Genomic DNA, 21,668 nt, shown 5'->3' on the forward strand with positions numbered 1-21,668 from the left:
TAACGTGCCGTGCTTCCTAACATAAACACTCCTGTGGAAGCCCATCCATTGTCTGTTACTTCAGTAAACTATCAGAGGACAGCATCCCTTGAGTTCACAGCAGACTATTCCACAAGCTTTCGCCTTCTCCCACTTTTACTTCTGAAAGAGTCTCACGTCCCAGATGTTGCTGTACATCGAAATGGACAGTTTCCAATAGAACTTCAAGCCTTTGGAGTCCCTCTTCTGCAAGAGCTGCCTGGATTTGTGCATTCCCTTTTACAGCATCTTTGCAGGAAAGGTCTTCTGCATGGAGGACTCCCTGAGAGAACAGGTGTTTTCTGACCCTGTTAGGAGCGTAGCAGGGTCTTTGTTTTGCTGGCAGAGGCACTCACCATATAGATCTTGTCAGGCTTTTATAGTAAGAAAATGATGATTTCTATTTAGTTTAAAAATAAATATCTCTACTTCATAAGCGTTTCTTCTAAGATTATCTGGCCATAGTGAAGGGCCTCCAGCCCGTTCCTTGGGGCACTTTGCAAAGATGCTGTCTTCCCTGTGACTGCGAGAGCTCTTTTTCCTTCTTGTGCGGCTCTGTGTTTTCTCTCTACGCTCTGCTCACCCCGCCCCCTGACAGCGCTTCACCACTGCTCTCTGAAATCTTCTAGCAAATCCCAGAGCTGCAAACATCTGGAAACGATAAATCTGCTGACCCAAAGTCCACACCCCCTTCTTCTTGTAAGCAGAAGGAAACCTCTTCATATTGTCTGGGAGTAGATTAGTTTTGAAATATGATGAGAGAGGCCATTCTGTCTTATTCTGAAGCAGGGTCTTTTAAAATTTCTAATGATAAAGAAAAAAACCCCTAACCCATGTCTTTCTTTTATCTGTATTCCCTTTAATCTGTAGCCCAAAGGCATCACTTTTTTACTGCTCCCAGTAAAATTGCAGCTTGGACCCGCCTCGCCCTGTTGAGGTTCTATTTAAAGACATGAACGGCATTGGCTAGATGCTGCCGGCCCTGCGGAAACTTGTTCCTTCTGCCGGGGACAGGCCACACCCCCTGGTTGGCCTAGGACCCTGGTTCCTAGCCGCCTGGCACTGGGGGCAGCCAGATGGAGCTGCCTCAGCCGCTGATGTTCATTCACCGGACGCTGAGCGTTCGCTCTCAGCCAAGCAGGGCTGGGCTGGGTGACGAGCACAGATAACACGCGGTCCCTGCCTTCGCGGGCTTTCACACGGGGGAAGGGCAAGCAGCTAAAAGCTGACACGCAGCAGCGGAAGTCTGTCCAGGGCGCTGAGGGAGTACGGGCAAGGGGCGGCCGCTCCTGCGTCTGGACGTTGAGGAGGTGACGTGGGCCCAGGCAGGAGGGACAGAGCAGAGGTGAGTGGGAGGACGGGCACAGCCAAAACCGAGGCCACAGAAGTAGGCAGAGCCATTCTTGGAGGGGTTTATGGGACACGTCAGGGGGCGGAGGTGACGCTGTAGGCCCTGGCAGCCACTGCGAGGGTCTCGGGGGCGGGGGGAGGAGCTTGGACACATCTGTGTTTGGAACCGCCACTGAAGGGGCTCAACGGGTTGAAGCGAAGCTCCAAGAGCGTTTCTTCCATCTGGGCCGAGTTCATCTCGTCCGTCCCCCTCTGCAAGGATCCTGGTAACAGCGAAAGTGTTGGTGGTTTCCGTGCACCCACGTGATTTGCTGCCGCCTGGGGGGCGGGAGAATCTTGGAGGCCTGCTCGCCACCTCCCGGACCTCAGGGTGACCAGCGGCGCCATGCTGGGCCGCCGTGGAGACCCGCAGATGGCAGTAGGTCCGCCTTGTCTTCACCTCCTGAACGGAAGCAGCGTGCTGGCTGTAGTGACTTTTCACACACCGCACCCATCAAACAGCAAGCGCTTGAACAATGGCTCTCTCGTCAAGGCTGCGCATTTTTATTCAGCCACTTTGGGGATTTGCTCTGTGGTTTCTCTTGTCATCTTAACTGCTCCTTCCCAGGGGTTCAGGCTAACCCGAGTACTGGGGACTTCACTCTTTCGTGTTCCATCTGGGTCGCATTTATATTTATGGCTTACGTGTTTTAAAATTCATCAGGCGTCTCTCCTGTTACTCGGCTGACCTGCTCTACCAGCCCACCCTGACTTGTCAGCGACATATTCCGAGGAGATACAGACAACGGGGTCTGGCCCTTCTGTGATATATTAAAGAAAGAAGGAACGAAAGAGCCATGTTTCCTCAGAAAACCTGGGTCCTAATGGGAATATTGAAGGCACTAATGAACTGTGACTCTTTTATAAAATGCTGACTGACGTTTATTCTGCACGTGGAGGCTGGAGGCACAATACAGCCACACTTAACTCTAGATTTTTTTTAAGACTTGGAAAAACTAGAAAAAGTGTTCCAGAAAATAAGGATGAAACCAAAGGAGCCAGTTCCGTAAGTGAGGAGGACAGTGTTTTCTCTAATTTTTTCCTTCTGTGTAGACGGCGTTTGTTTTGTGTGTAAGCAAAAAAACTTCTGTTGTTATAAAAGGAGGTGACTCACCCAGCCTGAGAGATGTCAGGGATCTAATGAACGTATTTAAAGATATTAGTCGGGGGGCTTCCCTGGTGGCACAGTGGTTAAGAATCCACCTGCCAAGGCAGGGGACATGGGATTGAGCCCTGGTCTGGGAAGACCCCACATGCCGCGGAGCAACTAAGCCCGTGTGCCACAACTACTGAGCCTGCGCTCTAGAGCCCGCGAGCCACAACTACTGAGCCCACGTGCTGCAACTACTGAAGCCCGCACACCTAGAGCCCGTGCTCTGCAACAAGAGAAGCCACCACAATGAGAAGCCCACGCACCGCAACAAAGAGTAGCCCCTGCTCACCGCAACTAGAGAAAGCCCATGTGCAGCAACGAAGGCCCAACGCAGCCAAAAATAAATACATAAAATAAATAAATTTATTTAAAAAAATAAATAAAATAAAGATTAGTCGGGGGGTTTCCCTGGTGGCGCAGTGGTTAAGAATCCGCCTGCCAAGGCAGGGGACACAGGTTCGAGCCCTGGTCTGGGAGGATCCCACATGCTGCAGAGCAACTAAGCCCGTGTGCCACAACTACTGAGCCTGTGCTCTAGAGCCTGCGAGCCACAATGACTGAGCCCACATACCACAACTATTGAAGCCCGTGGGCCTAGAGCCCGTGCTCCGCAACAAGAGAAGCCACCGCAATGAGAAGCCCATGCACCGCAATGAAGAGTAGCCCCCTCTCGCCGCAACTAGAAGAAAGCCCGTGCACAGCAATGCAGCCAAAAATAAAAAAATATAATAAATAAATAAAAAACATAAAAAAAACTAACCGCATTTCCATAAAGACAAGCCAAAAAGAAAAAAAAACTTACCAGAAAAAAAGATATTAGAATTAACGAAAGCCAGCAGGACTTTAAGGCTATAACGGATGTATATTTCATATGACATCTACCCTTTTCTTGGTTCCCCACAAAATCCAGTAAGTTTGATGCTTCAGCTGACCTTTTTGAAATTCATTCAGTCATCAGATATTTATTGAGGGTCTACCACGTGTCATGTCCTGTTGCTGAATTACAAAATTTTGTATCTAAATTTGTATCTATAGCTTTATCTGGTCTCTGAGAACTTTCAGCTGACTATATTAACTGCTTGATGTTTCATTGACCAACAGCAATAACATTGCTGTCAATCTCATTTGCATGGTGCCTTGGCATTTATGAAGCATTTTGACATTGTCAGGGAGGAAGAAATTTCTAGGTTTTCCTGGCTGGTCTACAAATTAAATTGACCTGAGACAGGTTAACAGGAGAAAATCACAGAAAGGTTTAATAACATGTATACATGGGAGAGACCCATGTATAGAACTGAGTAACTCACCAAAATGACCAAAACCCTCACCTTAAATATCTATCACCTTCAGCTAAAGACAAAAGAGGATGTTGGTGGTGGTTTGGGACTTCAGAGGGGAGGAAGGCAGTTCACATGGAGATGGAAAAGCAAATGTTTGCTAAACAAATGCCTGCTGGGCCAGTCAGAGACAGGGGACGCAGAGAGGAGTGGTGATAGCTCTCTTTCTGGAATAGGTCCTCTGTCTATATTCTGTTAGGCAGTTGGTGGGGGAAGGAAATATCAAACTTTCTTCCTGAGTCTTTTGGGCCTTGATTGTTTTCAGCTTGAAATAATCCGCATGCCAGAGAGACATTTGGGGGTAGCAAATTTTGTTTCCCTATGACGTATACATATGTACAATATGTTTCTTACATGAACCTGAGATCGTGTCAGGGAAGGCATTTAGTTCCTGGACTTGGGTACAGACTGCACCAAGAAAGCAGTGCTGTCCATCCATATTTTTCCCTTATCACTTTGGAGACCTTTGCTTAGAGGAGGCAGTCTGGGGCTCCTCCTTCAATTTTGGTAAAGCAAATCATCTAAGTTGCAAAAGAGGTGATGTTGATGAATAAATGACTATTGATTATATCTGTTATTCTTTCACTTACTTATTTAAATATTTATTTATTTATGTACTTTTGGCTGCGTCCAGTCTTATTAGTTGCAGCGCTCGGGCTTACTTGCCCCGTGGCATGTGGTATCTTAGTTCCCCAACCAGGGATCGAACATGCACCCCCCTGCATTGGAAGGTGGAGTCTTAACTACTGGACCACCAAGGACGTCCCTATTCGTTCATTTAGAGGCACCTTATGGAGCTAAAATGAGGTGCAGCTGGGGTAAAAGCAGACATGGATGACGGTGTGCTTCTATGAAGTAGAAGAAGGATTCTTCAGAAAGGAGAAACCAGAAGTTTATATACAGAAGTTGTCTGTTTGGAATTTGATTCCTTTAAAAGGGCTACATGCCCCTAGGAAGGTATACACCCCCAGAGATTTGGGGAGCCCAGCTGAAGATGGCTGGTAGGTTGTGGGGAGTCATGGAGCTGCAGGTTTGGGCTCATTGTTGGGAAACAGCGTTTGTGAGCCGAGGACTGCATGCCACTCACAATCTGCCCTTGTGTGGTGAAGTAGACTGCTGGTAACACGATATCATTAACTTAGAAAATAGAGGCACGCCAGTCTCTGCCTTTTGTTTCTGAGCAGTATCTTTGTGAACTCTATTTATAGTAAGTTCTGTCCCCCTCTGCTGGCATAAGCCATTATTGCAGGCTACTTTCCTTCTACCCATCCAGCCTAGATTTTTAGTGCTAAAAGACCTTAAGAGATCACAAATCGAAGCCATTGACGTTGTCACTCATCTGTGCATAAAGTTAGCACAAATACGCCAAAACCTTTCACTTCTACATGCAGTATATTGTCTAGAACAGCTCCTTAGATGGGTTAGCCTTTGTCTTTCGACTGATAGGACTCTCTGTGGGTGTGGAATTCAGCCCGATGGGACTGCATGTGGGGCTCCTCCCAAGGAGACCCTTGGTACAACTATTAATATGTGGTTTATTTTCCTCTACTTTGTAAGCTCGAATAAAGGAAACGGCTAACACCCACCCCTCGCACTTTCAGTGTCGCCAAAATAGTGCCTCACCTTTATTGCCCACGTTCCTGTACCTCTTCAGACCTCTTTCTGTCTTAGCAAAGGCCTAGAAGCTGACCCTGGACTCTGTGGTTGCAGGGCTCATAGGGTTTTTGTTGTGGGTTTGCTCTTGGTACCCTGTATCCCCTGGTAGGGCTTCTGCATCCACCAGTGTGAGGGGTGCACTTGAGAAGACTCCTCTCTCCTTCATCTCTGTGCCCCCATTACCTCCGTTGGCCACTCCTTTCTAGAAATTCTTTATTCCCTTGGCTTCTGTTACATTGAAGTGTCCACATTCTTCTGTTTCTTTGAAGTCACCTATTTTGTTCCTGGCTTCCTTTTCCTCCTCTTAGCCGCAAACTGTTAGATGTTCTCCAACGTTTTATCCATAGGCTCTGTTTTCATCTTGGAAAATCTCAACTCCCCTACGTGTCACCTTCTATACAGATGCTCTCAAGGTCACACCTCCAGCCTGAGAGTTCCCCCAACCTTGTCCTCTGTTTCCAGCTACGCTGAGCTACTTTTCTTCGGAGCTTTTCCTGCCATCTCAAACTAAGCATGTGTGGAGCGAAACCTGTCTTTTTACCTCTTTGTCATCATTCCTTCGCAACTCACCTTTTTCTCTTAATGTCACGTCTACCGTTCGGGATACCCCGAATGCAGCTGCATGTCAGCACTGGAGTCTTTCTCCCCTTTGCCTCTCGAGTCTGTGTTCAGCTTCCATGTCCTTCTGCCTGGTCTCTAGAGCTGTTCATTCCTTCCCATTTTCCAGAACTTTTCATTTCTTCCCATTTTCATTGCTGAGGTTTGGGCCCAGGCTTTTGTCATTTTGTGCACATAGTACTGTTGGGCCCTCTGACTGGTCTTCTTTTGTCCTAAATGCTTGCGTTTTAGAAATCTGCCTCTTTAGAAACATTTAGTGGTTTTCTGCTCTAGCAGCTGGCACGTGGAGTCGTCTACGTACAGCCTGGCCTTCTCTCATTCCCCTACATCCTGACCGTTCGAGTGCAGCTAATGTAATCTTCTCCCAAACCTCAAGTCTTCTCTGGTCCTTGACACAACTTAGAACAATCTCTGTGTAGCCACCTCTTTTTATTTCCAAGTTCGGCCTGTCCTCTGAGGCCTGGCACAAGTCCCCAGTCTCTAGGAAGAATATCTCACCCCACATCACCCTCTGGAATTGTGTAGCTGCTGTGACAGTGGTCAGGGATTGTCTTGTGATGTCTTTTGTATTATGGTCTAAATATTTAATCCTTGTACTTGAATCTGTAGCAAGTATCTGTCTTTTCTGCAAACTCTAGGTATAAACCTTGCACAGGTCAATGCTTTAGAGATGCATGTTGAGCCGGATGGGTAGAATTGCAAGCACAGTCTTGGGTCAGAAGCTGGCACTCACAATCTTGCCAGCCCTCACAATCTCATCTTACAGTCCTCGGATTCAGATTGATTTCCCGTGTGTGTGTGTGTCTGTGTGTGTCTGTTTCAGTTGCAGATCCCTAGTGTGAAGGGCTTCGACTTTGCTAAGCAGCATCTGGGTCAGCACAATAAAGATGATATACTGATCATTCACGAGCCAGCACCGCTGCCAGGACCTGTGAAGGACCACACCACACCCTCTGAGAATGGAGATGTGCCGAGCCCCAAGGCAAAGATCCCTTCCAAGAACGTCCGTCACAGAGGAAGGTTCTTACTGGGCTTTCTGTATTGTTCTCTATCGTGGCACGCGTTTCTGTTTTCCATATGTCAGTTTCCAGTAGCAGAAAGGCTGATGGTGAGTGTTGTCCGGGTCTGCAGCCTGGAAGACTGACAACATTTGCCCGAAGTCAACGAACCTGATGGCTCTTGATCCACTCTGATGGACTCTCAAAGGAGGCCTGTGTGCTTTCCTTCCCCAAAGTGTTCAAGATTATAAATCACTGTCCGTCATGGTTTGGTGGTCCGCCTGGAACTTCATTAGGGATTGACCAGCTCTAGGGTACATGCTGTGGGGTGACCATGCCAGCCCCTCTGGAGGTGATATTAGGAATAATGTATAAAAAAATGAATGGCATATGATACACACTCAGCCAGTATCAGCTTTGCCCTTGCCTGTTATGCCAGCCACTGCAGCTGTGGCTTCCTTGCTCGGTCTGCAGGTGACCTTCATCATATCCTTCTTTCCTTGCTTGGCTTTTCTCCATGTGCTCCTCTTGTCACCCTTGTTAGCATGTGTGCATGGATTCTTCATCGCCTCCCCCTGCCCAGCTCCCCATTCCCAGTTAATTCCCATTCCACTTATCAAAATTAAGCGCACAGAGAACTGCTTGCTAACAGACTACCTACCGTGGCCCTGTGACCCTGTGAGACGGGCTACAGTTGTGTGAAGACACGGTTCAGAATCAGGTTTTATTAACTTGACTTTAGATCAAAGCATGTTCAGGCTTTGGTGTTGAAGCCTCAGATTATCAGCTTTCCTTTGAGCTTTGGAACTCCAAATCCCGATTTTCTGCTGAGAAGGGGAAAGTGTGTGATCATACCAACATTCAAAATGATCTTATAATTTCTGACTTAACAAAAAACCTGCTCCAGGGTTTCTGGCCTAGTTTTAAGAATTTAATGAATGTTAGAACACACTCTTTACAAAAGAAGATGAATAATGTAGAGAGAGATCATTTGCTTCATTACTTTGCAGAGTGAGAGTAAATCAAATCCTTAAAGATGATTGAATATGCTAGTACAATATAGCAGGGTCTTTTTTTCTCCTCATCCTAAACATTTAGTCACAACATCTTAATGTTCTGCATGGTTAATATCATATTTTAGCATGTCTCTGGGGCACCAGAATGTCTCGGCATTTCAGGAAGCCCAAAGAGAAGGGGTGTTAACTGATTAAGGATTTTCACTAGCCTGGTGCAACCTGGGCTCTGTGACACCCTTGCTTTTTATATATAGAATCAAATCTCAGCGATAATCATTGCCTTTGTATTGTAAGTGTAGGCTTCTTCCAAAGATTTGGAGTTATATGGGGTGACTGCAGAACTACCCTGGCTTCCTAGGAATTCTGCAGACCCAGCTAACGCCTAACCAAGCTTGAACTCCAGATCCTCTAACCCAACCCACGCCAGCCCCAGACTGCAAGTCCAAGCCCAGGGAGCTGGGGGACCATCCTCCACTGGGTACCTGGTTTCCTACCATGTGTTGAAATCAGCCCACTGAGCCATTTAGTCAGCTGTATCAAGCTGTCTTCACAAGGTGACTGTGTGCTATTAATGTGGTCCTTGAAGATGCCATGCCACGAGACAATGTTTTGGACTGTTTGATTTCTCCCACTTTTGCCTGGAAGCCTGACTTCCACATCCAAATGAATGTGACCTTTCCCCCAGCCTTTCTTTCTTTTTCCTAATGTTTGTATTTGTTTTGTGTCTGCAGAGTTTCTCCCTCAGATGCTGACTCTACAGTAAGTGAAGAGTCCAGTGAGAGGGAAGCAGGGGACAAGACTCCAGGAGCGGTGACCGATGGCAAGTCCCACAGAGCCCTGCAGAGTGGTCTGTGACCCTTCTTGTTCTCCACTTTAAAAGTAGTAATTATGAGGGAATTCCCTGGTGGTCCAGTGGTTAGGACTCCGTGCTTTCACTGCTGAGGGCTGCAGGTTTGATCCCTGGTCAGGGAACTAAGATCCCACAAGCTGTGTGGTGTGGCCAAAAAAAAAAAAAAAAGAAGTAATTATGAGGTTCCAGTAGACTAGGGTTTTATACTACAAATGCAGAACATTAAAAAAAAAACAAAATCTGTGCAGTAGAATATTCATCGTTCGTTTAGTGAATTTCTCAGATTGACTGTCACCATCTAACACTGTTTTTGTGTCTGCATTGGGATGGGGCCATGCTAGAAGTTAGAGATTCACCGATATATTTTGAGGTTAATAGTCACCTTCTTTTTTTAAATTTTTATTTATTATTTATTTATTATTTATTTTTGACTGTGTTGGGTCCTCGTTTCTGTGCGAGGGCTTTCTCTAGTTGCAGCAAGTGGGGGCCACTCTTCGTCACGGTGCGCGGGCCTCTCACTATCGTGGCCTCTCTTGTTGCGGAGCACAGGCTCCAGACGCGCAGGCTCAGTAGTTGTGGCTCACGGGCCTAGTTGCTCCGCGGCATGTGGGATCTTCCCAGACCAGGGCTCGAACCCGTGTCCCCTGCATTGGCAGGCAGATTCTCAACCACTGCGCCACCAGGGAAGCCCTTAACAGTCACCTTCTACTCTAGTGGCGGCTCCTAATGATTTTCCTCTCTGAAGGACAAGGAGGAATCAAACTAAAACCAGAGTCTCAAAAACTGCATCCAGGATTCAGTGACCTTTTTGGGAGCCTGTTCAAGTGTCTCACAGTTGTCACTGTTAGAAAGTTGATTATTTCTCATAGGTCCAAGTGCATTTACATTTGGTCCTGGTCCTAGATCTGTCTTCCGGAAATAGTTGAGTGTGATTAGACGGTTTAGCATATATTTACATGTGTTGTCAGATGCTGTAACTCCTTAGGCCACGTATGAAATGTACTTCACTCCCCTTCTAAAGAGTATTGTCATAAAAGTTATGCCCTGCGGTAGAACTAAGCCCATAGGTCTTAGTAGACTTGGAGCATTTTTTGGCCTGATGACAAGGTAGCTTGGTTTTAGTTGAATAGATTCTGTTAAATGTGCTGGTACAGCTCTTATACTTGCTGGAGCTTTATTTATGCTTCAGGGTTGTGTTTTAGTAATGCAAAGAAAATTGGGGTGCCTCAGGATATCATTTTTATTTTTATTTATTTGGCTGCGCCACTTGCGGGATCTTAGCTCCCCTACCAGGGATTGAACCCAGGCCCTTAGCAGTGAAAGCGTGGAGTCCTAACCACTGGACTGCCAGGGAGTTCTCAGGATATCATTGTTAATAGTAATTTTTATACTTACATTTTCATCACAAATTTCTTTCTATAAAGATGCAGTAGAGAGTGAACCATATTCTGTAAATGAATAGATTCTGGTTGGAAGCTGGAGGGCCTGTTCTGTCACTGTCATGTTTGTGACTTTGTATGTCCCTTAGTCTTTGGGGCTCCTGTGGGACTAAACTAGCTGGTTTTTGAGATTCCTTCCAGTTTCTTCCAGTTGTTTCTTTTATAATGTTAAAAAAATACCCCTTAGAATAAGGGAAGAATAAAGAATTTTTTCTTTAGCTCTAATTTCATAGAATCTTAAAAATTATTTAGCACTATGGTAACAGGTGTACTGTTTCAGATAGACAGGATTAAAATCTAATTTTCATTCTGGGAAAGAAATATTTGGGGAAAAAAATCAGCTCTGGAGTTTCTTAATTTCTGTTAATTGCATATCTGAGAAAATCTTGCTTTTAGTTCCTGTTTTTAAGTCCTTACTGATAGTATTAGAACCAGTATATTCTACATGGCTAACAAAAATCAAATATCACTCTCAACATATATTTAAAATCCAAGTAGTAAGCATGTCAGTGTTGGGACTCGACTCAGAGTTGACCATGGAAGGAGACAAGAGGGCTAGATGTTCTCGTGGGTCCTAGAAGCTCAGATGCTGCTATTTTGACTTGAAAATGCACCAGAATTTGTACATTATTTTCATGCTTTAGAAAGATGGTTTTCTCACTACAAATATTGATTCACCTGTAAAACTTTGTTTACTTCTTTAAAATTTTAATGCTGCCATAAAGGTGTTTTATTGCTTGCCTAGAACTTAGTTAATTAAATACCCTATAAAAATATTCTGAATTTTTATTCATAGCTTTTAAATTATTTTGTAATTCACATAAAAATCCATCTTGTGTTGCAAATCCTAATGAAATACAAATTAATGGAGGCGGAAGATTGCTTGAGAACCATTCTGGGTCCCTCCTGCATGCTGCCCTGGGACCACTGTTGCCGCTCACGACAGCGGGTGGCGTGGCTGCTGGGTCTCTTTAGACTCCTTGGCAAGGCTGTCGATGGCTGTCACAAGTCATCCAGCATTTTCAGGGCCCACCTTGCAATGGAAGCTGAGAAAAGACCATTGTTTTGGTTTGGGGTCAATTCAGGGTTGTACTTTATTCCTTCCCAGCTAACCAGTTTTGGAAGGTGGCTAGACCATGTTGCATACCTTTACAACCTTCGAGACCCTTATGAGGTTATTCACTCTGTTTTCAGTGTCCCTGCGTTCACAGTTATTGAAGTTTTAGAATAAGTCACATCATTACCACTGCTTTCCCTTAGCAAAGTTGTGAAGACGGCTGAGGTTTGGAGTAACACACGTTCCTTAAGTGAAGGCAGCTACGTTCAGGCTACCAGTGCTGTGTCCAGGCATAATTCTAGTTTTCTCTGTCTCCTCTTTATCATCAGGAATAAACCACGTAGGTAAGGATGGCTAAATGCTGAGTATTTTCTTTATGCTCTCCGTAGGTTGCATGTATGCAAGGCTGTGATTTTTAAGTAGTTAGAACTTCATTAATTTGAATTCAGCAAATCCAGATTCTGGAATCTCACATAGGAACTAAGCTGACATTTACTTTTGCACATGCTAAAGAGTTTGCAAAGCAAATTAAAATTTTAACAACATTGTAGGGTGACTATTTTGACTACATATAACATCAGAGTTTTTCAAGTAATTGTGGAGGGCACATTTATAAAATGATTGAGACCATAAATTATAACTCTCCTCTTTTCATTATAGTGAATTCCCAGAGGCCTCTTCGAGGTAGAATTTTATAAACTTAGTTGAGATGGCTAGTCATTTACTCATCCAGTTAGCAAATGTTTACTAAGGGCCTGTGATGGGTTAGGTGCTGGGATAGGATGCAGACGAAAAGACAGATGTGATCCCTGCCTCACAGGATATTAATGTGGGTCACAGGCCTTAGTATTAATGCAGTGTGATGTATTTACCTATAGATAATGAAATTAATATTTCTTTAAAAATGTTCTGTTGCTTCGGTATTTCAGTAATTCAGATTGCCTTTTCCTGTGTCATTCTGCTTTGTGGGCATTATCCTATACTGTAATTTCTATCATTTTATATATATATATTTTTTTTGTTTGTTTTATAATATTTGAAGAGAAAGGACTTTAATCCAAAGTCCCTACTTGCCTTAAGGCAGGATTCACACAGTATTGATCTCTACGTAGCTCTTGTACTTTCCATTGGTCGTTATTATCCAGGTAGTTTTTTTAAAAAAAAATTGTGCAGTGCGTAGCAAACAATAAAAAAAACTGTGTTTATAATATGTATTATATATATATTTCTATATATAATAACCCAGTTTATTTATATATATGTATGGAGATATATGTATGTGTGTATATATAATATATGGATATGACAAATAAAAAACTGCTCTTTTCAGCTTTTTGGAAGGGCTGGGTTCCAGGCAGTATAGAAGTTGAGGGTTTTCTGCATGTCCCCTGCTTCTCCTGTTGCAGTTGGTGAATTATAGAGCGAGGATCCAGGTGGGGAGTGGGATGGGGCATGGACAGGAGTCACTCACAGGCCGGCAGCTCCCTGGACCCAGGCAGGCAGACAGCACGGGGGGAGAGGCCTTTCTTCCTGGTCACCTTTGCACCCTGATCTTGTTACCATCCTGGAGGAAAGCAGTCTCAGCCTTAGGTATCAGTAGCTTAATGGGACACCCTTTGTGACATTTGCTGTCACTTTAAAAGTTTGGGTTAGCAAGGCTAGCCTTATCTGGTGAAGCTAATTATCTCCTTCTAGGCTTCTTGCCTGTAATCTGAGTAGCTGCAAGGATGAATGGCGGTGTCTGGCTGTGCTTGTACTGTGCAAATGGTCAGGCTCCCTCCAGGCAGGGAGAGAAAGCTGGAGAATAGCCTGAATCCAGACAAGTAGGCCTCCTCGACAAGAGAGATGTCTTCATTCACAGAGCTATGCACATAATTTCTAATCACTTGGGATAGCAAATGCATATAATCCAAATTGAGAGGAAGTACAAAGATTTATGTGCCACTGATGTGCATTCCTTCTATACAATATCAACTACTACTCCTTACTGCTTTGCTCAACACTTTTAAAAAAAAATTTTTAATTTAAAATTTTTAATTTTTTTACACAGCAGGTTCTTATTAGTCATCCATTTTACACACATCAGTGTATACATGTCAATCCCAATCTCCCAATTCATCCCACCACCAATCCCACCCCCCCTCCGCTTTCCCCCCTTAGTGTCCATACGTTTGTTCTCTACATCTGTGTCTCTGTTTCTGCCCTGCAAACCGGTTCATCTGTACCATTTTTCTAGGTTCCACATATATGCGTTAATATATGATATTTGTTTTTCTCTTTCTGACTTGCTGCACTGTGTGTGACAGTCTCTAGATCCATCCACGTCTCAACAAATGACCCAATTTTGTTCCTTTTTATGGCTGAGTAATATTCCATTGTATATATGTACCACATCTTCATTTTCCATTTGTCTGTCAGTGGGCATTTAGGTTGCTTCCATGACCTGGCTATTGTAAATAGTGCTGCCATGAACATTGGGGTGCATGTGTCTTTTTGAATTACGGTTTTCTCAGGGTATATGCCCAGTAGTGGGATTGCTGGATCATATGGTAATTCTATTTTTAGTTTTTTAAGGAACCTCCATACTGTTCTCCATAGTGGCTGTATCAATTTATATTCCCACCAACAGTGCAAGAGGGTTCCCTTTTCTCCACACCCTCTCCAGCATTTGTTGTTTGCAGATTTTCTGATGATGCCCATTCTAACTGGTGTGAGGTGATACCTCACTGTAGTTTTGATTTGCATTTCTCTAATAATTAGTGATGTTGAGCAGCTTTTCATGTGCTTCTTGGCCATCTGTATGTCTTCTTTGGAGAAATGTCTATTTAGGTCTTCTGCCCATTTTTGGATTGGGTTGTTTGTTTTTTTAATATTGAGCTGCACGAGCTGTTTATATGTTTTGGAGATTAATCCTTTGTCCGTTGATTCATTTGCGGATATTTTCTCCCATTCTGAGGGTTGTCTTTTCGTCTTGTTTATGGTTTCCTTTGCTGTGCAAAAGCTTTGAAGTTTCATTAGGCCCCATTTGTTTATTTTTGTTTTTATTTCCATTTCTCTAGGAGGTGGATCAAAAAAGATCTTGTTGTGATTTATGTCAAAGAGTATTCTTCCAATGTTTTCCTCTCAGAATTTTATAGTGTCCGGTCTTACATTTAGGTCTCGAATCCATTCTGAGTTTATTTTTGTGTATGGTGTTAGTGAGTGTTCTAATTTCATTCTTTTACATGTAGCTGTCCAGTTTTCCCAGCACCACTTATTGAAGAGACTTTCTTTTCTCCATTGTAATTCCTTGCCTCCTTTGTCATAGATTAGTTGACCATAGGAGCGTGGTGGGTTTATCTCTGGGATTTCTATCTTGTTCCATTGATCTATGTTTCCGTTTTTTTGCCAGTACCATATTGTCTTGATTACTGTAGCTTTGTAGTATAGTCTGAAGTCAGGGAGTCTGATTCCTCCACTCCATTTTTTTCTCTCAAGACTGCTTTGGCTATTCGAGGTCTTTTGTGTCTGCATACAGATTTTAAGATTTTTTGTTCTAGTTCCATAAAAAATGCCATTGGTAATTTGATAGGGATTGCATTGAATCTGTAGATTGCTTTGGGTAGTATAGTCATTTTCACAATATTGATTCTTCCAATGCAAGAACATGGTATATCTCTCCATCTGTTGGTATCATCTTTAATTTCTTTCATCAGTGTCTTATAGTTTTCTGCATACAGGTCTTTTGTCTCCCTAGGTAGCTTTATTCCTAGGTATTTTGTTATTGTTGTTGCAGTGGTAAATGGGAGTGTTTCCTTAATTTCTCTTTCAGATTTTTCATCATTAGTGTATAGGAATGCAAGAGATTTCTGTGCATTAATTTTGTATCTTGCAACTTTACCAAATTCATTGATTAGCTCTAGTAGTTTTCTGCTGGCATCTTTAGGATTCTCTATGTATAGTATCATGTCATCTGCAAACAGTGACAGTTTTACTTCTTCTTTTCCAATTTGTATTCCTTTTATTTCTTTTTCTTCTCTGATTGCCATGACTAGGACTTCCAAAACTATGTTGAATAATAGTGGTGAGAGTGGACATCCTTGTTTTGTTCCTGATCTTAGAGAAAATGCTTTCAGTTTTCACCATTGAGAATGATGTTTGCTGTGGGTTTGTCGTATATGGCCTTTATTATGTTGAGGTAGGTTCCCTCTATGCCCACCTTCTGGAGAGTTTTTATCATAAATGGGTGTTGAATTTTGTCGAAAGCATTTTCTGCATTTATTGAGATGATCATATGGTTTTTATTCTTCAATTTGTTAATATGGTGTCACATTGATTGATTTGCATATATTGAAGAATCCTTGCATCCCTGGGATAAATCCCACTTGATCATGGTGTATGACCCTTTTAATGTGTTGTTGGATTCTGTTTGCTAGTATTTTGTGAGGATTTTTGCATCTGTATTCATCAGTGATATTGGTCTGTAATTTTCTTTTTTTGTAGTATCTTTGTCTGGTTTTACTATCAGGGTGATGGTGGCCTCATAGAATGAGTTTGGGATTGTCCCTTCCTCTGCAATTTTTTGGAAGAGTTTGAGAAGGATGGGTGTTAGCTCTTCTTTAAATGTTTGATAGAATTCACCTGTGAAGCCATCTGGTCCTGGACTCTTGTTTGTTGGAAGATTTTCAATCACAGTTTCAATTTCATTACTTGTGATTGGTCTGTTCATATTTTCTGTTTCTTCCTGGTTCAGTCTTGGAAGGTTATACCTTTGTAAGAATTTGTCCATTTCCTCCACGTTGTCCATTTTATTGGCATAGAGTTGCTTGTAGTAGTCTCTTAGGATGCTTTGTATTTCTGTGGTGTCTGTTGTAACTTCTCCTTTTTCATTTCTAATTTTATTGACTTGAGTCCTCTCTCTCTTTTTCTTGATGAGTCTGGCTAATGGTTTATCAATTTTGTTTATCTTCTCAAAGAACCACCTTTTAGTTTTATTGATCTTTGCTATTGTTTTCTTTGTTTCTATTTCATTTATTTCTGCTCTGATCTTTATGATTTCTTTCCTTCTGCTAACTTAGTTTTGTTTCTTCTTCTCTCTCTAGTTCCTTTAGGTGTAAGGTTAGATTGTTTATTTGAGATTTTTCTTTTTCCTTGAGGTAGGCTTGTGTAGCTATAAACTTCCCTCTTAGAACTGCTGTTGCTGCATCCCATAGGTTTTGGATCGTCGTGTGTTCATTGTCATTTGTCTGTAGGTATTTTTTGATTTCCTCTTTGATTTCTTCAGTGGTCTCTTGGTTATTTAGTAACGTATTGTTTAGCCTCCATGTGTTTGTGTTTTTTACATTTTTTTCCCTGTAATTCATTTCTAACCTCATAGTGTTTTGGTCAGAAAACATGCTTGATATGATTTCAATTTTCTTAAATTTACTGAGGCTTGATTTGTGACCCAAGATGTGATCTATCCTGGAGAATGTTCCGTGTGCACTTGAGAAGAACGTGTAATCTGCTGTTTTTGGATGGAATGTCCTATAAATATCAATTAAATCTCTCTGGTCTATTGTGTCATTTAAAACTTCTGTTTCCTTATTTATTTTCATTTTGGATGATCTGTCCATTGGTGTAAGGGAGGTGTTAAAGTCCACCACTATTATTGTGTTACTGTCGATTTCCTCTTTTATAGCTGTTAGCATTTGCTTTATGTATTGAGGTGCTCCTATGTTGGGTGCATATATATTTATAATTGTTATATCTTCTTCTTGGATTGATCCCTTGATCATTATGTAGTGTCCTTCCTTGTCTCGTGTAACATTCTTTATTTTAAAGTCTATTTTATCTGATATGAGTATTGCTACTCCATCTTTCTTTTGATTTCCATTTGCATGGAATATCTTTTTCCATCCCTTCACTTTCAGTCTGAATGTGTCCCTAGGTCTGAAGTGCGTCTCTTGTAGATAGCATATATATGGGTCTTGTTTTTGTATTCATTCAGCAAGCCTGTGTCTTTTGGTTGGAGCATTTAATCCATTCAAGTTTAAGGTAATTATCGATATGTATGTTCCTATGACCATTTTCTTAATTGTTTTGGGTTTGTTTTTGTAGGTCCTTTTCTTCTCTTGTGTTTCCCACCTAGAGAAGTTCCTTTAGCATTTATTGTAGAGCTGGTTTGTTGGTGCTGAATTCTCTTAGCTTTTGCTTGTCTGTAAATCTTTTGATTTCTCCATCGAATCTGAATGAGATCCTTGCCGGGTAGAGTAATCTTAGTTGTAGGTTCTTCCCTTTCATCACTTTAAGTATATCATGCCACTCCCTTCTGGCTTGTAGAGTTTCTGCTGATAAGTCAGCTGTTAACCTTATGGGAGTTCCCTTGTATGTTATTTGTTATTCTTCACTTGCTGCTTTTAATAATTTTTCTTTGTGTTTAATTTTTGCCAATTTGTTTACTATGTGTCCTGGCATGTTTCTCCTTGGGTTTATCCTGTATGGGACTCTCTGCGCTTCCTGGACTTGGGTGGCTATTTCCTTTCCCATGTTAGGGAAGTTTTCGACTATAATCTCTTCAAATATTTTCTCTGGTCCTTTCTCTCTCTCTTCTCCTTCTGGGACCCCTATAATGCAAATGTTGTTGTGTTTAATGTTGTCCCAGAGGTCTCTTAGGCTGTCTTCATTTCTTTTCATTCTTTTTTCTTTATTCTGTTCTGCAGCAGTGAATTCCACCATTCTGTCTTCCAGGTCACTTATCCGTTCTTCTGCCTCAGTTATTCTGCTATTGGTTCCTTCTAGTGTAGTTTTCATTTCACTTATTGTATTGTTCATCTCTGTTTGTTTGTTCTTTAATTTTTCTAGGTCTTTGTTAAACATTTCTTGCATATTTTCGATCTTTGCCTCCATTGTTTTCCCGAGGTCCTGGATCATCTTCACTATCATTATTGTGAATTCTTTTTCTGGAAGGTTGCCTATCTCCACTTCATTTAGTTGTTTTTCTGGGGTTTTATCTTGTTCCTTCATCTGGTACATAGCCCTCTGCCTTTTCATCTTGTCTATCTTTCTGTGAATGTGGTTTTTGCTCCACAGGCTGCAGGATTGTAGTTCTTCTTGCTTCTGCTGTCTGCCCTCTTGCTTAACACTTTTTTTACACTGAGGGGAAACCTGTATATTTTTCACTTATGCTCAAGGTTTCAAACCTTATGCTTTTGTTTAAAAACAGTTTCGGCATGCCTTCACTCCTTCTCTTGGCCTGTTGGCCATTTATTTTCAAGCAGTGTCCAGAGCGTCCAGAGGTGACCTGTGGCTTAGAGGGAGGGCATCAGGGATCTTAGTGTGTCTAACTGGAGAGTTCTTTCTATCCATTCAGCCCCTCTTCATCTCTTTCTTTGCCTTCAAAAAAAATTATTTTTTTAAAATTTATTTTTGGCTGCATTAGGTCTTCATTGCTGCATGCGGGCTTTCTTTAGTTGCGGTGAGTGGGGGCTACTCTTCGTTGTGGTTCGTGGGCTTCTCATTGCGGTGGCTTCTCTTGTTGCGGAGCACGGGCTCTAGGCGTGTGGGCTTCAGTAGTTGTGGCACGTGGGCTCAGTAGTTGTGGCATGCGGGCTCAGTAGTTGTGGCCTAGTTGCTCTGCGGCATGTGGGATCTTCCCCGACTAGGGCTCGAACCCGTGTCCCCTGCATTTGCAGGCGGAATCCCAACCACTGCACCACCAGGGAAGACCTTCTTTGCCTTTTTAAAATTAAAGTTTATTAGGATTATTTCTTTTATAAAAGTAATACTGACTAGAGAAAATCCACATTACAGAAAATAAGAAATTAGAGAACATTACTCATTATACCAAGATCCAGTCTCTGTTAATAGTGTTTTTCTATCTTTTTTTCTATAAATTTGAATATTTTTCTTCTTTGCAGGTCTGGTTACTTAAAATAATTCATTGTGGTAAAATATACATACTATACAATTTACCCTTTTAACCATTTTTCAGTGTTCTCTTCATCTGTTTTTAAAGTGGGAACTAATTCCGTGCAGGCAGCAGCTTTTTCTTCTCCTGACTCTTCATTTTCTTTCTTCATCAGAACTGAAAAGCCAGAAGCCTTAATCATTCACCGGTACTTGCCGGCAGGTCCACAATCCCCTGGTCTTTTGTTATCTCAACAGTATAATTGCCTTGCAACTAAATTTATATCACTTCAAATGAGCATGGACATTCAGAGCTGCCATAAGTGTTGTCCTCCAAGTTCTGTAAATTGCTACTGGCCTACCCACGTCAGGCTTCTCCTGTCCTTTACCCTGTCTTACTGAAGACTTTGAAACACCTTTAGACAAAACAGGACCCTTTCGGGCACAAAATGTCATAGTGGTTTTCATATCTTGCCTACGGATATTTGTAATTTGTAATAAGGCTGAAGGAGACACTACTTAACCCAGACAATTTAAGCTCGAATAGTGACGTTTCAAGTACTCTGCCATGGAGTTGGGGATATGTTTCTGGTCAGGGGCCCATCTGACGATTCTTTAAGAAATCCATAATTGTGATGATTTGCTCTTTCTTTACAATGACTTTTATTTCTTAACTTTGCTTTTCCTTCTGGTCCAGGGGCAGCACCCAGCTCGGGGAACGAGCAGCATTCGTCAGCCTCTATCTTCGAGCATGTGGACAGGATCTCCCGCTCCTCGGAGGCCAGTCGGCGGGTCCCCAATAAGATTCAGCTGATCGCCATGCAGCCCATCGCAGCACCTCCAGTTCCGCACCCCATACTGGCCGACCGAGTGGCAGAAACCAACAAAATTAACAAAGAGGTATTTGGTTTTATGAAAAAGTACATTAGTAAAAAAAAAAAAAAAAAAAAACCTTAGATCCTGATTTGGTGGTCACTGCTTAAAAATGAAAGTTAGTGTCAAAAATATGAGCTAAAGATATGAGCTGCTCACAGATGTTCTTAATTTTAAATCTGGTACTCAGTGTTTTTAGATCAGATACCATTCAAGGACACTAGTAGGCCCACTGGTGGATGTGCAGATTAAAGACCAGGGGCGGCTATCCGTAGAAAGTCCGCCTTAGCCCATGGCTGGGGTTTGGGGATTTGGATCTTGGAAAGATTCCCACCATTCCCAGAATGGAGTGGCTCGCCATGCCTAAACTGTTTGTACAAGCAACATGATTTATGCTGAACAACTCTTTCTTCTGGGAGTCTGGAATTTTGGTACCTGCTAGGCAGAGGGTGCCTATGTGACCGGCCTCCAGTAAACGTCCTGGGCACTGAGTCTCTAATGAGCTTCCCTGGTAGACGTTTCACATGTGTTGTCACAACTCGTTGCTGGAGGAATTCACATCCTGCGTGACTTTTCTGGGAAAGGACTCTTGGAAGCTGTGCCTGGTTTCCTCCAGACCTCACCCTATGTGCCATTCCTCTATGCTGATTTTGCTTTGTATCCTTTTGCTGTAATAAATTGGACTTAACATTCTGAGTCCGGAGAGTTCTCCTAGTGAATCGTTGAATGTGGGGTAATCTTGGGACCACAGTAGACTCTGTGATCCCTGATAGATCTGCTCTGGCCCCAAACATCTAGGTAAGTCTTGGGAAGAAACTGTTATTTCCAGTGACTCCTGGAACAGTGAGTTAGATCTGCTTTCCTCCTAAGATTTGGGGAACCAGAAGGCCAGGTCAGGTCACTGTTAACTTGAACTTGAGGAGTTTGACCTGGGCTGGACCATGAGTGGAATGAATGCTGTTCAGGGTTGCACACATGGTAGCATCATGACTGTCAGTTTCTTGCCTCTAAGAAATACCTGCTGCTCTTGTGAGTTCTGCCAGGTGAAGTAATAATGGATACAATTGAATCCTTAAAGTGGATCATCTTACAGAAGTCTTAGCAAGAGTTCTTACACATTCTCCTCTCCACACCTCATTGGCTCCTTGCCAAGGACGTGACCAGAAGAACGTGCGTCATGGGTTCAAGGTGACACGTGCTGTCCCTTCTCATGGATGCTCGGGAGCCCTGGCTCTGCAGGACCCCGGTCCTAGCCTAGACCTCTCCCCATCAGTCCTGCGTTGCATGTGCCTCACACGGCCGTGAGTAAGCACCCTGGAGTGGGTTCTCCGTGTGGCCAAAAAATAAGAGAATGAGCTCACCAGGCCTCACAACTGGATAGCACTCATCGCCCCTTTT

The 21,668-nt window shown here is 42.8% G+C and overlaps 1 protein-coding gene across 3 annotated transcripts in view; it reads left to right on the plus strand.

Annotated features, from left to right (window-relative positions):
* Positions 1 to 21,668, plus strand: part of KIAA1549 (KIAA1549 ortholog) — a 154,724-nt gene that overhangs the window by 90,056 nt on the left and 43,000 nt on the right. For all 3 annotated transcript variants that reach the window (XM_057549900.1, XM_057549902.1, XM_057549901.1), the window contains 3 exons: positions 6,995 to 7,191; positions 8,917 to 9,032; positions 20,095 to 20,297. In XM_057549900.1, the coding sequence (XP_057405883.1) occupies positions 6,995 to 7,191; positions 8,917 to 9,032; positions 20,095 to 20,297 (516 nt within the window). The remainder of the gene's footprint in view (positions 1 to 6,994; positions 7,192 to 8,916; positions 9,033 to 20,094; positions 20,298 to 21,668) is intronic.

Source organism: Balaenoptera acutorostrata, chromosome 7, assembly GCF_949987535.1.
Source record: "Balaenoptera acutorostrata chromosome 7, mBalAcu1.1, whole genome shotgun sequence".
In the NCBI taxonomy this organism is placed as follows: Eukaryota; Metazoa; Chordata; class Mammalia; order Artiodactyla; family Balaenopteridae; genus Balaenoptera; species Balaenoptera acutorostrata.